The 12,031-nt window shown below is 49.5% G+C and overlaps 1 protein-coding gene across 5 annotated transcripts; it reads left to right on the top strand.

The window, feature by feature from the left end:
* The first annotated feature begins 6,511 nt into the window (after positions 1–6,511).
* snapc5 (small nuclear RNA activating complex, polypeptide 5) lies at positions 6,512–11,348 on the top strand. 5 transcript variants are annotated; one of them, XM_080002582.1, is made up of 4 exons: positions 6,512–6,559; positions 9,918–10,037; positions 10,126–10,206; positions 10,715–11,348. In XM_080002582.1, the coding sequence occupies exons 1-4, from the start codon at positions 6,557–6,559 to the stop codon at positions 10,913–10,915; spliced, it is 405 nt and encodes a 134-aa protein (XP_079858708.1). In that variant the 5' UTR covers positions 6,512–6,556; the 3' UTR covers positions 10,916–11,348. The 5 variants fall into 5 exon arrangements, with proteins under 5 accessions (XP_079858708.1, XP_079858709.1, XP_079858711.1 ...); XM_080002583.1 differs by lacking the exon at positions 6,512–6,559 and adding an exon at positions 8,855–8,953; XM_080002585.1 differs by lacking the exon at positions 6,512–6,559 and adding an exon at positions 8,867–9,018 and having other exon boundaries at positions 9,915–10,037.
* Positions 11,349–12,031: the final 683 nt, after the last annotated feature.

A 12,031-nucleotide genomic window follows, 5' to 3' on the forward strand; every position in this document is an offset into this window, starting at 1 on the left:
ACCAGCTACATCCCCTTGACTGAATAAGAGGTACTCTACTCCATCATTTCATTAGGCGCCTGGCTCTACACAAGGCCAAAAATTTCTCTACTGCTCTCACACAGACACATACAGAGCAAACACAGGTACATACAAAGACATTATACTTCAAGGGACATTGACCACAGTCCGGAACAAACTGCATTACTGCGACAAACACCATTATCAAGCATCTCTTGTGATTTAATGATGGGATTAAGCCACCGGTAGATTTTCTTGGGAAACAATGTTGTCCAAACAACATTACGTTCAGATGTATTCTGTGTTATCTGTATCTGTATTATCTTTTGCTAAAACGTACGTTTTGTAATGGAAACCGGTTTGTGCCTGAAGCAGGTGGTCCCATTACAGGAAGGAAGACACTGGTTTTCCAATGGTATATCATGGCCAACTCACTGGCCTTCAGCCTACATCTGTGAACACAGATATTAGGTATGGGCAATATATCCTTGTTATATCATATCTCATATCAATATCGTGATATGAGTCAAGATACCATTTTGGTTGGATTTTGGTTTTTGCAATATTGTGATATAGATAGATATAGATAGTCATCCTCAGGGTATGTCTTTATCCTTACAGATAAAGACATTTTAATTGTATGCCTCCGTCATACACCAACTATTCACCAGCAAAGTATGCACACATGTGATCGTGTCTCGGGCTCCGGGTTCATGCGGAAGATTGCGCTGATTGTTTTGAATGTGTTCCAGCGCATTTCTCGCTGGCTGTGCGTGCCAATTTGCATGTGTGCGTGTGTGTAGGAGGTGAGGCAGGAAACGTACGGCCAGTGGAAACAAAGGCTCAGGCATCTCCACGTGAGACTTTTCCCCTTCATACGTGCACGGGGCTTCACTCCACATTACTGTAATGCCTGACAGGAAGGCATCCTGGAGCGGTGCCATCCCACCTTCTATAGATAGAACCAGCAGCTCCATACTGGACACGCTGGAGCAGGAAGAGGCCAGCATCCAAAAAATGTGCTTGTGTGTGTGTGTGTGTGTGTGTGTGTGTGTGTGTGTACAATATACTATAAATACTGTTACGAGCTATCAGTTTTACGTAACATAGAGATGAGCAGTTATGCACTCAGATTTCTGAATGTATTTAGTCACACCACAGGGCTTTTAATTTACTAAGCTCCATGTACAGAGCTATAAGTATCAGCTCTTGCTGATACTGTCACATACTGTAAACTTGGTCTTGAGATCAACATATCAACAACAGCAACATCAACATAATTTTTGTTTAACGAATACAAACCAAGGTTTGAAATCGCCAGGGGAAACAATTTCAACAATAAGACTCTTTGCATTTGGTTGTCAAATTCAGTGGAACTGAAGTGGCTGCACTTAAAAATGCACTCAATAAATATTCCTGTTGTTGAAAATCTATTGTGCATCATTTTCCTTCTTCAATAACACTGATATCATAATAAATCGTCAAACATTTTCTTGCAATACACTGTGTACAGCAGAATCATCTGTATTGTGATACCGTAGTTATTGTTGGAAATGCATCATGATATTTTTGGGAGACTTTACCCACAGCCACGGGTTCTGGGAGGGAGACGGAGACGTTCAGACAGTGAGGTGCCGACACAGCAGGTTTTTGAATGAAAGAGTGAACAAAAAGGCTCGCCAGCCAGTACGCCTCACGATCTGGTCCACACGGCCTCGGCTCCTGAACCATGCAACTCTTGACTGCAAGACAGACAACACATATGAAATCTCTCCCAGCCAGGACTGATGGGACCGTTTGGGCTGACCAGGTACAGCTGCACCAACCCAGGACGAAGCCAGTGCTGTCACCAGCAGAACATGGCTTAACCACGGCCCCTGATCTGTCACATACCCCCACCGCCCGACTTTAGCCAGGAAGCCGTCCGGCCGCCCCCCAGAGCGGGAGCAGAAGTTGGCCACCACCATCTGCGCCTCCGGCCTATGGATCACCTTGAACATAAAGGGCTGGGGAGCCTTCATGCAGTGGAGCCACTGCAGCAGGGCGTGGTCCGAACAGAGGGTGAAAGGGCGCCCCAGGGGTTAGTACCAGAGGATGCCGACTGCCCACTTGATGGCCAGACACTCCTTCTCCACGGTGCTGTACTTCTTCTCCTGCTCAGGGAGAGCTTTTGTCTGACGAGCAGCGCCGGCCGGTCGGCGCCCTCCACCTGCTGGGACAACACTGCCCCCAGCCCCCTGACCAACGCATCGGCGTGCAAGCAGAAAGGGAGAGAAAAATGAGGTGTAAACAGCACTGGCTTCCCAAAGAGAGCTGATTGGACCTTTTCAATGGCTGCTGGCACTTCTCTGTCCACAGGACCGGATCTGGGGCACCTTTTCGAGTTAAATTTTAGCTGTCGGTGACGAAAAGTCAGCTACAAACCTCCTGTAGTAGCCGGCCCGGCGCAAGAACTACTTAACCTCTTTTTTTGTCTTGGGCTTCAGACTGTTCACGACTGTGGCGGTTTTATCTACCTGGGGTCAGACCAGTCCTCTACCCAAGTGGTACCTCAGATACCATACCTCCATCCACCCAACCACACAGTTCTATGTGTTGGCGGTGAGCCCCACCCGCCTGAGGGACTCGAGCACTGCCCCACTTGCTGCATGTGCCACCTCCACCTATCACTGTGGAAGATGACGTCTTCCAAGTAGGTAGCGGCATATGCTGCGTGTGGACGCAGGACCGAGTCAATGTTGCTGGGGCCTCGAACAACCTGAATAGAAGTGTAACAAACTGGTACAACCCCTGTGGCGTGGAGTTAGCTGTTTTTTCCTTGGACTCTGGAAACGGGAATCTGCCAGTAGCCCTTGGTTAAATCCAGTGTTGTGACAAAGTGAGCCATGCCTAACCGGTTAAGCAGCCCGTCGACCCGGGGCCGCGGGTACGGGTCAAATTTTGCCTGAGTAGAGCCCTTCTGTCGTATAACTGGGGTTGACGTTCCTGAGCCTGGAGCAAATTCTCCTGTGACAGGTCCCCCCAGCATGTGTAGCTTTGCTCGCAGGTTCATAACATACTGAACTTACTGGTGCTAGGCCATTGCTCCCAGTTTTCCTTAATAAGGTCCAGCACCCCCCAGGGTTTCCTGTCAAGGAGGAGTTCAAAGGGGAAAAATCCTGTGGAGGCATGAGGAGCTTCCCGCACCGCAAACAACAGAGGGTCCAACCATTTATCCCAACTATGGCTATCGTCATACACAAACTTCTGAATTATGTTCTTCAGTGTCTAATTGAGCCGCACCACCAGGACGTCGGTCTGGGGGTGGTACACAGTGGTCCAAATTGAGCGGACAGCCAACATCGCGTAAAGTTTCCAAAGTGTACGTGACATAAAGAAAGTGCCAGGTTGGTCAGGATTCTCCCGACTCGGGAGATGACCTGAAACGCAGCCTGCTCCACACTTTTGGCCGTAATACTGCGCAGGGGCACTGCTTCGTTGTACCAGGTTGCATAGTCCACTAGGAGCAACACAAAACGATACCCACGGGCACTGCAGTCTAATGGTGCAATGGGGTCCATACCGAGTCTTTCAAACAGCGCCTCGGTTAGTGGGAGGGGCTTCAACGGTGCAGTTGATGTAGCTGGATATTGACTAATTGGCACTTAGGACACACGGCACACCATTTGTGCGCATTTGCCCAAATGCCCGGCCAATAGAAGCGGGCAATTATCAGCTGCAGGGTTTTATAGTGTCCGAGGTGACCGGCCATTGGGTTCTGGTGGGTTAAGCATTTTGCGACAGCTTTTCGGAACCAACAGCTGGGTCATTCCCTCTCCTCACTGAGTCACTGGCTCACTCCATATAACCTGTTACTAATCACGAAAAAAATATGGGTGAGTGAGCAGGGCGTATGGGCTCACCAAAGCACCATCGATTTTAACTACCCGCTCAAAGGCCACACGTAGGGTATCGTCCCGCAACTGCTCTAGCGGGAAATCGTCCGTGGGAGAAACCACTGGGATTGGGGAAGACCGCGGGGCCTCCTCCGCTCCTGATCCCGTGGCAACAACTAACAACCCCTCAGCGTCACCGCGCAACGCAACACTCACATTTCCCTCCTGACCGTGAGCGCACTCCCCCAGCCTCCCTCATTAAGGTGTCAAACCCTGGCCAATCCGTACCCAAAATCAGGGAGTGTGACAGGCGGGAGCTCAGGGCAGCCTTCACCTTATGCTTTTTCCCCTTGTAATGAATTTCAAGCAGCACCATGGGATACATGTGAATATCCGCATGCACACACCGAATCGCCACCCGTGACGCCTCCACCAAAGTCCTGAGTTGAACCAGGTGTTGCTGGACCATTGTCTGGGAATAGCCAGAGTCCAATAAAGCCTAACATCTACCCCCTTGTATTCTTAGTGGTACTCTTATTGATCCCTGGCCTACTTACCTTCCGGACCGGAGGAGGGGCCTTGCGGACTAGCGACCTGAACCATCTGTCCAACCTTCATCTGTCTGTGGGCCATGCTTCCCTGGGACCTAACAGTGGACAGAAAGGGGAAAGCATGGAAAGGGGAGACAGGGTACCGCAGCACCACAGGATTCAGCGGGTAGGGGTCTGCCTTCCCGGGCCGGCGGGAGGGGCACCGTGCGGGAAAGAAAAGAGGTGTCCCGCGGCACCGGTGAGCCCAGCGGAGCCCCAGCCGTTCCCCTCCAGGGCGTTGGGACGGGCTGGGGACCTGGCGAATCCAGCGGGGGTCCTTGGTCCTGCTGGCTCCTGCTTGGCAGTGGTGGGCCAGCTGTCGGTCACGGCTTGGACCAGTGCCTCCTCCTCCCCATGGCGCTCCTGCCTTCGGGAGACAGCAGTGGTGCGGCGGAGGCGCCTATCGGCGCCAGGCCCCTGCAGGTGGTGCAGGGCCGGGTTGGACCCAGTCCTCTAGGGAGATGGAGGAGAGGGAGACCCAGAGCCAGGGTCCAGGAGCTTTCTTGGCCGCCGCGGGTCCGTCCCATCCTCACGGGAGGTCACACCGGCGATGAAGCAGAGCAGCTGCCGGCGGAGGAAGTCGCACTTGTCCTCCACCTCGGCGATGCGCTCCTGCAGCCAGCTCATTCCATTGTCCGTGTTCGGGTGCCACTTGTGAGAGACTCTACCTCTCATTGTCCGAGAATTTGTAAAAGTGAGGTGCCGACACGGCGGGTTTAGTAGAATTAACAAAGAGGCTTGCTGGCCAAACGTGAACATGAACAAAATTGTAGTTAATGGGCATCAGGGTACGTTTCGTGATCTGGTCCGCAGGATCTTGGCTCCTGCACCACGCGATCCCTAACTGCAAGACAGATACACATACAGTACAAAAACTCTCCCAGCCGGTTCGGGCCGATCAGCGCCAATGGGACTGATTGGACCGACCCGGTTCAGCTGCGCTGACGCAGAATGAAGCCGATACTGTCACCTGCAGACCGTGGCTTAACCACGTCCCCCCATCTGCAACAATATTATTGTATTGAGTATTATTGTACAGTGAGTTACCTGGTGATTCCCACACCGAATGGACCTACAGATGAATACAGATGGATACGGTGGTGGACATGAACTAGGTTTCCTCTGCTGTTTTTAATGGTGAACCCACAATCTCCCGGTGGCTCTGTCTCCACCATTATTTATCACAGAAAAAACGTCCAGTGTTGCCTGCCGTCTTATCTCTCTGGGCTGTGCCCCACCCAGACTGCACAGGATCATCTCTCTCTCCTTCTCTCTCTGTCTTTCTCCGTCTGTCAACCCTCTTTCTCGATTTCCCTGCTCTCGCTCTCCCCTGCCCTGTTCTGGTTGAAAATTGAGTCATAACTTCCTGACGGCACTATTCAAAAGGTCACCCCCTCCTCCCCTGCCTACCCTTTCCTCTCTGTCTCTCCCCTCGGTGAGGCCCCTCTTCCAACACGCCCAGCACTGCATTCCACAGATGGTGCGAGCACCTTCAAAAGCTTACACGAGCACCACCAGACCGCCATTAGCAGCGTCGCAGAGAGCAACAGAAGCCCGGCTTCAGCTGCCGCCAGGCCTCAGCGGGCCGCAGCCCCGCCGAGGACCGCGGCGCTGGGAGAGAATACGCAGCGTGGCAGCAACACGGCCTCTGTGATGACAACGACGAAGCAACTGCGACTCTATAGGAAGAGAGCGATATCTGCCGAGCATTAGCCCGCTTTACGCTGCTGAAGCCAGCTCAAAGTTAAGCTGCGGTGCCACTACGGGGCCTCCCATGTCTGCCGGGCGACTAGCAGCTGTGTTACTGGTGCACGGACCCCGGAGTACCTCTCCTTCTGACCTCTAAAGCCCCAGGTTCCCCCAGACGCTGACAGACAGCTCCAGTTTCAGCCTCCCTCCTCTCTAGGCTCGGCTCTCAAAACACTAAACTCTGATGTGGGGTCACATACCACGGGACGGCAAATGTGATGGTCTGTCTTAGAACCAGACTACGAGAGATGCAGGACATCAGACGGATCGTACAGCCGTCCATAGTGTTCTGCTGTTCCAGAAAAAACAACTGTGTGAAATGTCCTGAGGAGCAGATTACAAATGGTACGAACACAGTAATACAGTCCAAAATGACACACATAATGTAAGATTTATTTTCCGTGATTTGAGACGAGTCAGGGGTTGTCAACAGTCCGTAAATATATGGACAATCAGTAAGAATTAACGCAAATTTGATCATGTACGTTACTGCTGGGAATCCACCCATTCATGTACAACTGGACCCTTTCACCCACGAAGGCTGTGGTTGATTATCAAAAAAAACAGAGACGGCCCAAAGCTCCTGTCAATCAAAACTTCAGCCCGGACTGTGTAAGTGAATGGCGCGGGCACATCCAGATTAGCACAAGCAACGTAAATGTCAACATGCATGAGGAGTGTGGTGAGTGTTGACTCTTCAACAAACAAGCTTCTTAATGCTGTCAGTTAAGCATGGGGCACGGCACTGGAAATAGGCCGTTACGTCAGCAGAATTTGACGTAGTCACAGACAGGGCGGCCATTCAGGTCCTCAGCGGGTCAGCGGGCTACATCCTGATTAAACAATAGAACCTGACCGTGACAGTGTAAGATTTCATGTTTTGGCTCAAGTAGATCATAGAATGCATCATAGATTTTGATCACAGGAAATCTACATTAAAGCTTCTCGATTGAGATTAGGAGAGCATGAACAAAGCATTGAACGGTATTGTCTTTTTAACTTTAACTTTCCAACGAGATGTGATTGAATAACTGTCTTTTCAGGAAAAAAAAAAAAAAAGTGGTTTCTAGAAACACCACATGACTCACTTTCTTCTGTGAGTAATGTGTGTGTGGATGGAGACAGGTATCTCTGTCATCTTCTCTGGTCTCCGCTCTTAATTTCTAGTCCTGCCCACGTGCTGTGATAATCAATGCAAACATCTGGATGAACTTAGTCAAGGAATCCTGTAAAAAAAACCTAATGGGTTCCTCTAACATTTTTGAAGACTGATTAAAAGCTGTTTTGGATCTGGCTCACATCAATGAGTTCCATCTGTGATGTATTTCAGTCTTCACTGAATTTGTTATCTGCCGTCCTCGCTCCCCTCACATGTCAGCGGGGGGTTTGGCGGGCGGGACAGGGCAGCGTTTGCCTTGTTTATTTGGGGTGCCGCTGTGTTTGCTTATTGACGAGGGTTCCCAAACGCTTTAACGGTGAAGCCCCTTTGGCAGACCAGGCCCCGGATGAGGACCCCCGAGCCCTTATCTGGTCGGCTCCGAGTCCTGCCGTGTTTAAGTGGGTCGGTCTGTTTTAAAGTGCACTTCAATGTCCTTATCTGTTTTCAGCTATCGATTCGCTTTTATTCTTCTTTGCCTTGGTATCATGTATTTTATGCATTGCATCATGTCGTAGACATGCAGACACTTTTGTCCAAAGCGACTGACAATCAGTAGATTTTGTCATTTATCACAGTCACAGATAAAACTTCTCTGGGAACAAGTGGCACTAGTGGAGTGTTACACGTGAAATGTGATAAACAAATTACCTTGCATTGCCTTATCTGTCTAATGTTATTTGCCACGTACTTAGTGTGGTGGGCAAATTCAGACGACACAAGTATAACACTCACCCCCACCCACAAGATATATTATTAAACATGTAAAACAACAATAAAATTATTTAAAAATCCATGTCCTGCCGGTACCTCACCTCACAGAGCGGGCTCGGTTTGGGGACCTGGAGCTCCTGGTCACACAGGGACACAGCGCTCCAGATCACGCACGTTTCTCTGTGCGATCTCAGCGGAGCGACGCAAAACGCGTTAGGGTCAGAACGCATCCAAGGGTTTGTAATGTTTCGCCGGCGCCACTTTCAACATCCTTAACACACTTTTAACTGACCCCACGCTTTGCTTTGCATAGTTCTGCAACTTTATTTCTGCACAACAATGAAAATAAAATCACCGCTTGGGGTTTACACCGGCGGCACTTAAAGCCCAATTTACACCTCCCTTCCAAGTCGCGCCTCGAGAAGTGTGGAATTAGCGAGCGGGTCCGGCCGAGGCCTAATTTGTCTTGCGGCCCTGCGACCTTCATGTTTTACGGGGGAGCCTAACACCACTCCTCCCGGGGGCCGTAAAGTTGACACCTGCCACTTCAAACCTCCTCCAAAAGGAAGGGACACCGCGAGCGCAGCAAGAATAAATGTCACCAGCTGAAATGAGTGCGTTGGGGACGGGGTCGTTCTCCACCGCGGAGCAGCGCTCTGACGGCGGAGCGGCGCCACTTCACCATCCGTCCGCCAGGTGTCGCCACGGGGACGGACGCGGTCGCCGGTGCGTCCGGACGTGACGTTGCGTGTGACGTGGGCGAACGCACCCCGGAAGTGGCCGCCGTGTTTGTGTCCGCCCCAGGAGGAGAGGGACGCGCTGCGCCCCAGAACAAACCGTCTCCCGCCGGGGCTTTCGGACGCGTCGCGGTGCGTTGAGTGTTGCGGGACGCCGGGGCCCGCATGGGGGAGTAGGAACGACGTGTAACGCCGAGGTAACGGGGCGGAGACATGGCCGGCGTCTGGTGTGTGGCCGCTTTCTGTGCGTCGCCTTCGGGGCTGTTTAGCCCGAGTGTGACGGACGCTCCGTCGCTCGTTTGTCCGCATGTGGTGGTGGAAGGGCTGGCGTTATCACGGAGATTAACTGCCAAGTGACAAATAAGTGCCCTGCAACTGAATTGGCAATGGCAATATAGTAATAGTGGCATAGAATAAAAGTTGGAAACAATGCATGTCCGTGCTAGTGAACAGTGTTTATAATAACACGTCTAGCTTCTGCAGAACACACCTTTATTGGCGTTTAACACTGGAACAAGAAGACATCAGACAGTCAAGCTGCCTGAGCCCGAATGATGGGAAAGCAGCTAGTTTACATTCTATTTGTTGTCATGTCATTTGTGTCAAGATTCAAGATGTTTATTTGTCACATACATATACATACGATCATACATATATGCAGTGAAGTGACAATGCAAAAGATTATGCACAAAAAGTAGTAACTGGCACGATGACTAATGAACGAACTGATTCCTAAAACTCAATTCAATTCGTAAATAGAATAAAATAAGAGTAAAAACAGGGTATTGTACAAAGTAGGAACACAAAATAGAAATAAAAGGTATAGACTATTATGTATATACAGATATGTGTAGTAAAGTGGCATGTGAATAAAGTGAGGTAGTGTGTGTGAAGGTAAACAGTACAGCGCAGTAACCAGTGGCATCTAGCATTGGTTTAAAATTCCCATTAAATTTGGATGGAAACAGGTGATCTCTGGTGATGAAATCCAACCAAGACGTTGTAGTCTGCCGAGCTCTTTGCGAGAGGCGGTCTTCTAGAGATGGTGGCAGCTCTCGTTGTTGGGGTTTTGCTATTCATCGCTCTTTCCCAGCAGGAATGGTCTGACCGCACCGTGCCAGTAAACATGCACAGCCGTCTGCAGGAGCTGAAGAAGGAAGAGGAGACTCTGCTGAAAATCAAAGTCATGTTGCAGGACCAGCTGAATAGGCTGAAGGTGGGAAGAGGCGCTCCGTCATGTTTTTCTTGGTTGAAGGCGGTGTCTTTGCCGTGATGCTGTCTCAACTGTTTTCTCTGTGTTTCAGTTTGAAGAAGGGGCCTTAAAATCAATCATCAATGCGCAGACAGATGAAGGAGCCTCGCAGCCTGGATCCCCTGAAATGGAGGTAAACTGCTTTGAAAGAGTAATGCACATTCCTAGAGCAATACAACTAAAGAAAGAGGGGGGGGGGAAATCACCCAACTGCGTGTTCATAATCATTAAATCGCTCTCCTTTGTGAACGAAGGCATTCAGTATTGATACATTCTCATGAGCGGTGTGTGCGAAACAGCGTGTGCATTGTGGCTCAGTGAGTCATTTTCTTACCACCGTTGTTTAAAAGCTCCGACTTAATCTCAGTGTGACTTCCTCAGAGATCCCTGCTCATGATCAGCTCATTTAGACAATTTCAAGCTGTGGTTCTGAACCTCAGGCCTCGGGACCACAAGTGCTGATGGTTTTTACTCTACAGTAGCCCTGGTGTAGGGATTGTAACCACTGACTATACTATTGTTATTCTCAAAACAATGGGCCTGTTTAAGCCCTGACCTGCCAGGGGGTGGCGTGGAGCGTTGTTTGTACTTATCTGGGAATGTAACACATTTTTCTGATGTCAACGTGATCTGATGTTTAGATTCAAGTCAACCTTGATGACGAGAGCGAGATCAATCAAACCAAGCTCCTCCTGAGTGCACCTGCCAATTATGAAATGGAGGAGGAGGACGACGACGACGACGACAATGAGGATGAGGATGATGGCGAAGACAATGACAATGAGCTCGACTTGATGCCTGAGGGGGATTATGAGGAAGAGGAGGAAGAGGATGACTACTGATGAGCTGCTGCAGTATTCCAGCGGATTATTCTCTTTTTTTTTTTTTTTTTAACCCCCCCTAAAGAAGATAAACGAACGGACTTCAGTTTGCTGGCCTATTTTGTATCTCGCCCAAAAAGTTTAAGTTATTTGAGTAGAAGGATGAAAGTTCAGTGAAACAGGGTGCATTTGACCAGTGTCCGGCGGGCAGCGTGACGGTCAGAGTTGTACTTGATGTTGCTCAAATTTGTGTCAATTTATTTTCTGTCTCACTGTTATGCAGCATAACAGTGTTATTAGATGTGTTTTGGTTGCTGTTGATATTGTACAATAAGCACCAGTGAAGAGAATTCTGGATGTTACTTTTGCCATAAAAATGGCTTATATGGCTGGGCCATATAAGAAGGCAGCACTATGTATTAGATAGATATCGATAAGCACAAAATAAAGCATTTTGTCCTGAGTTCCATTGATTGGATTGTCAGTTAACTGTTAGACCCATTTTTGTAAGTAATGCATGGTTAACATTCATATCCTGGTGGAATACAGAAGACATCCAGCTGTTTAACATCCCCCTGTCCCTTCTGCGTATCCTCGTCCCAATTCGATCCTTGCGTTTGCTTTTACCAAACAGTTAATGCAGTGCAAACACTTTCCACTCGCAAACCATTCAGCATTTTCTAAACAGTAAAAACAATAGGGTGACACAATGAGGGCTGCTTTCACCCCAGGGCAACGGTGCCCTGCAGAAAGGGGAGAGCTGCGTGCAGGGGGCACAATAGGGATTTCACTGATTCATATATACAGAGTTGTGCGCCTCCAGCCACCACTGGAGCGCCTGGCATCACGCGGGGACTGGGACTCGCACACTGTGGACCCCTGCTCATGAACATCTCATTACGCACACAGGTAACTGGTAGGTAACACACACTGCTTATCCCATGCACCTGTAAAATGTAATGTTATTGGAATACATGTTTTTATAATGTTATGGTAGTGTCTTGTGGCGCCTTATTTGGGAGTGAATGATGCTGTTGCAAATGCAAAAAGTTTATTACATGAGCACAGTAACAAGATTGCAATTCATATTTTTTTATGGGGGAGTTAAGAGGCAAAATGACAAAACTGGGGGGGGGG

This window comes from Zeus faber (assembly GCF_960531495.2).
Source record: "Zeus faber genome assembly, chromosome: 6".
NCBI classification, from domain to species: domain Eukaryota; kingdom Metazoa; phylum Chordata; class Actinopteri; order Zeiformes; family Zeidae; genus Zeus; species Zeus faber.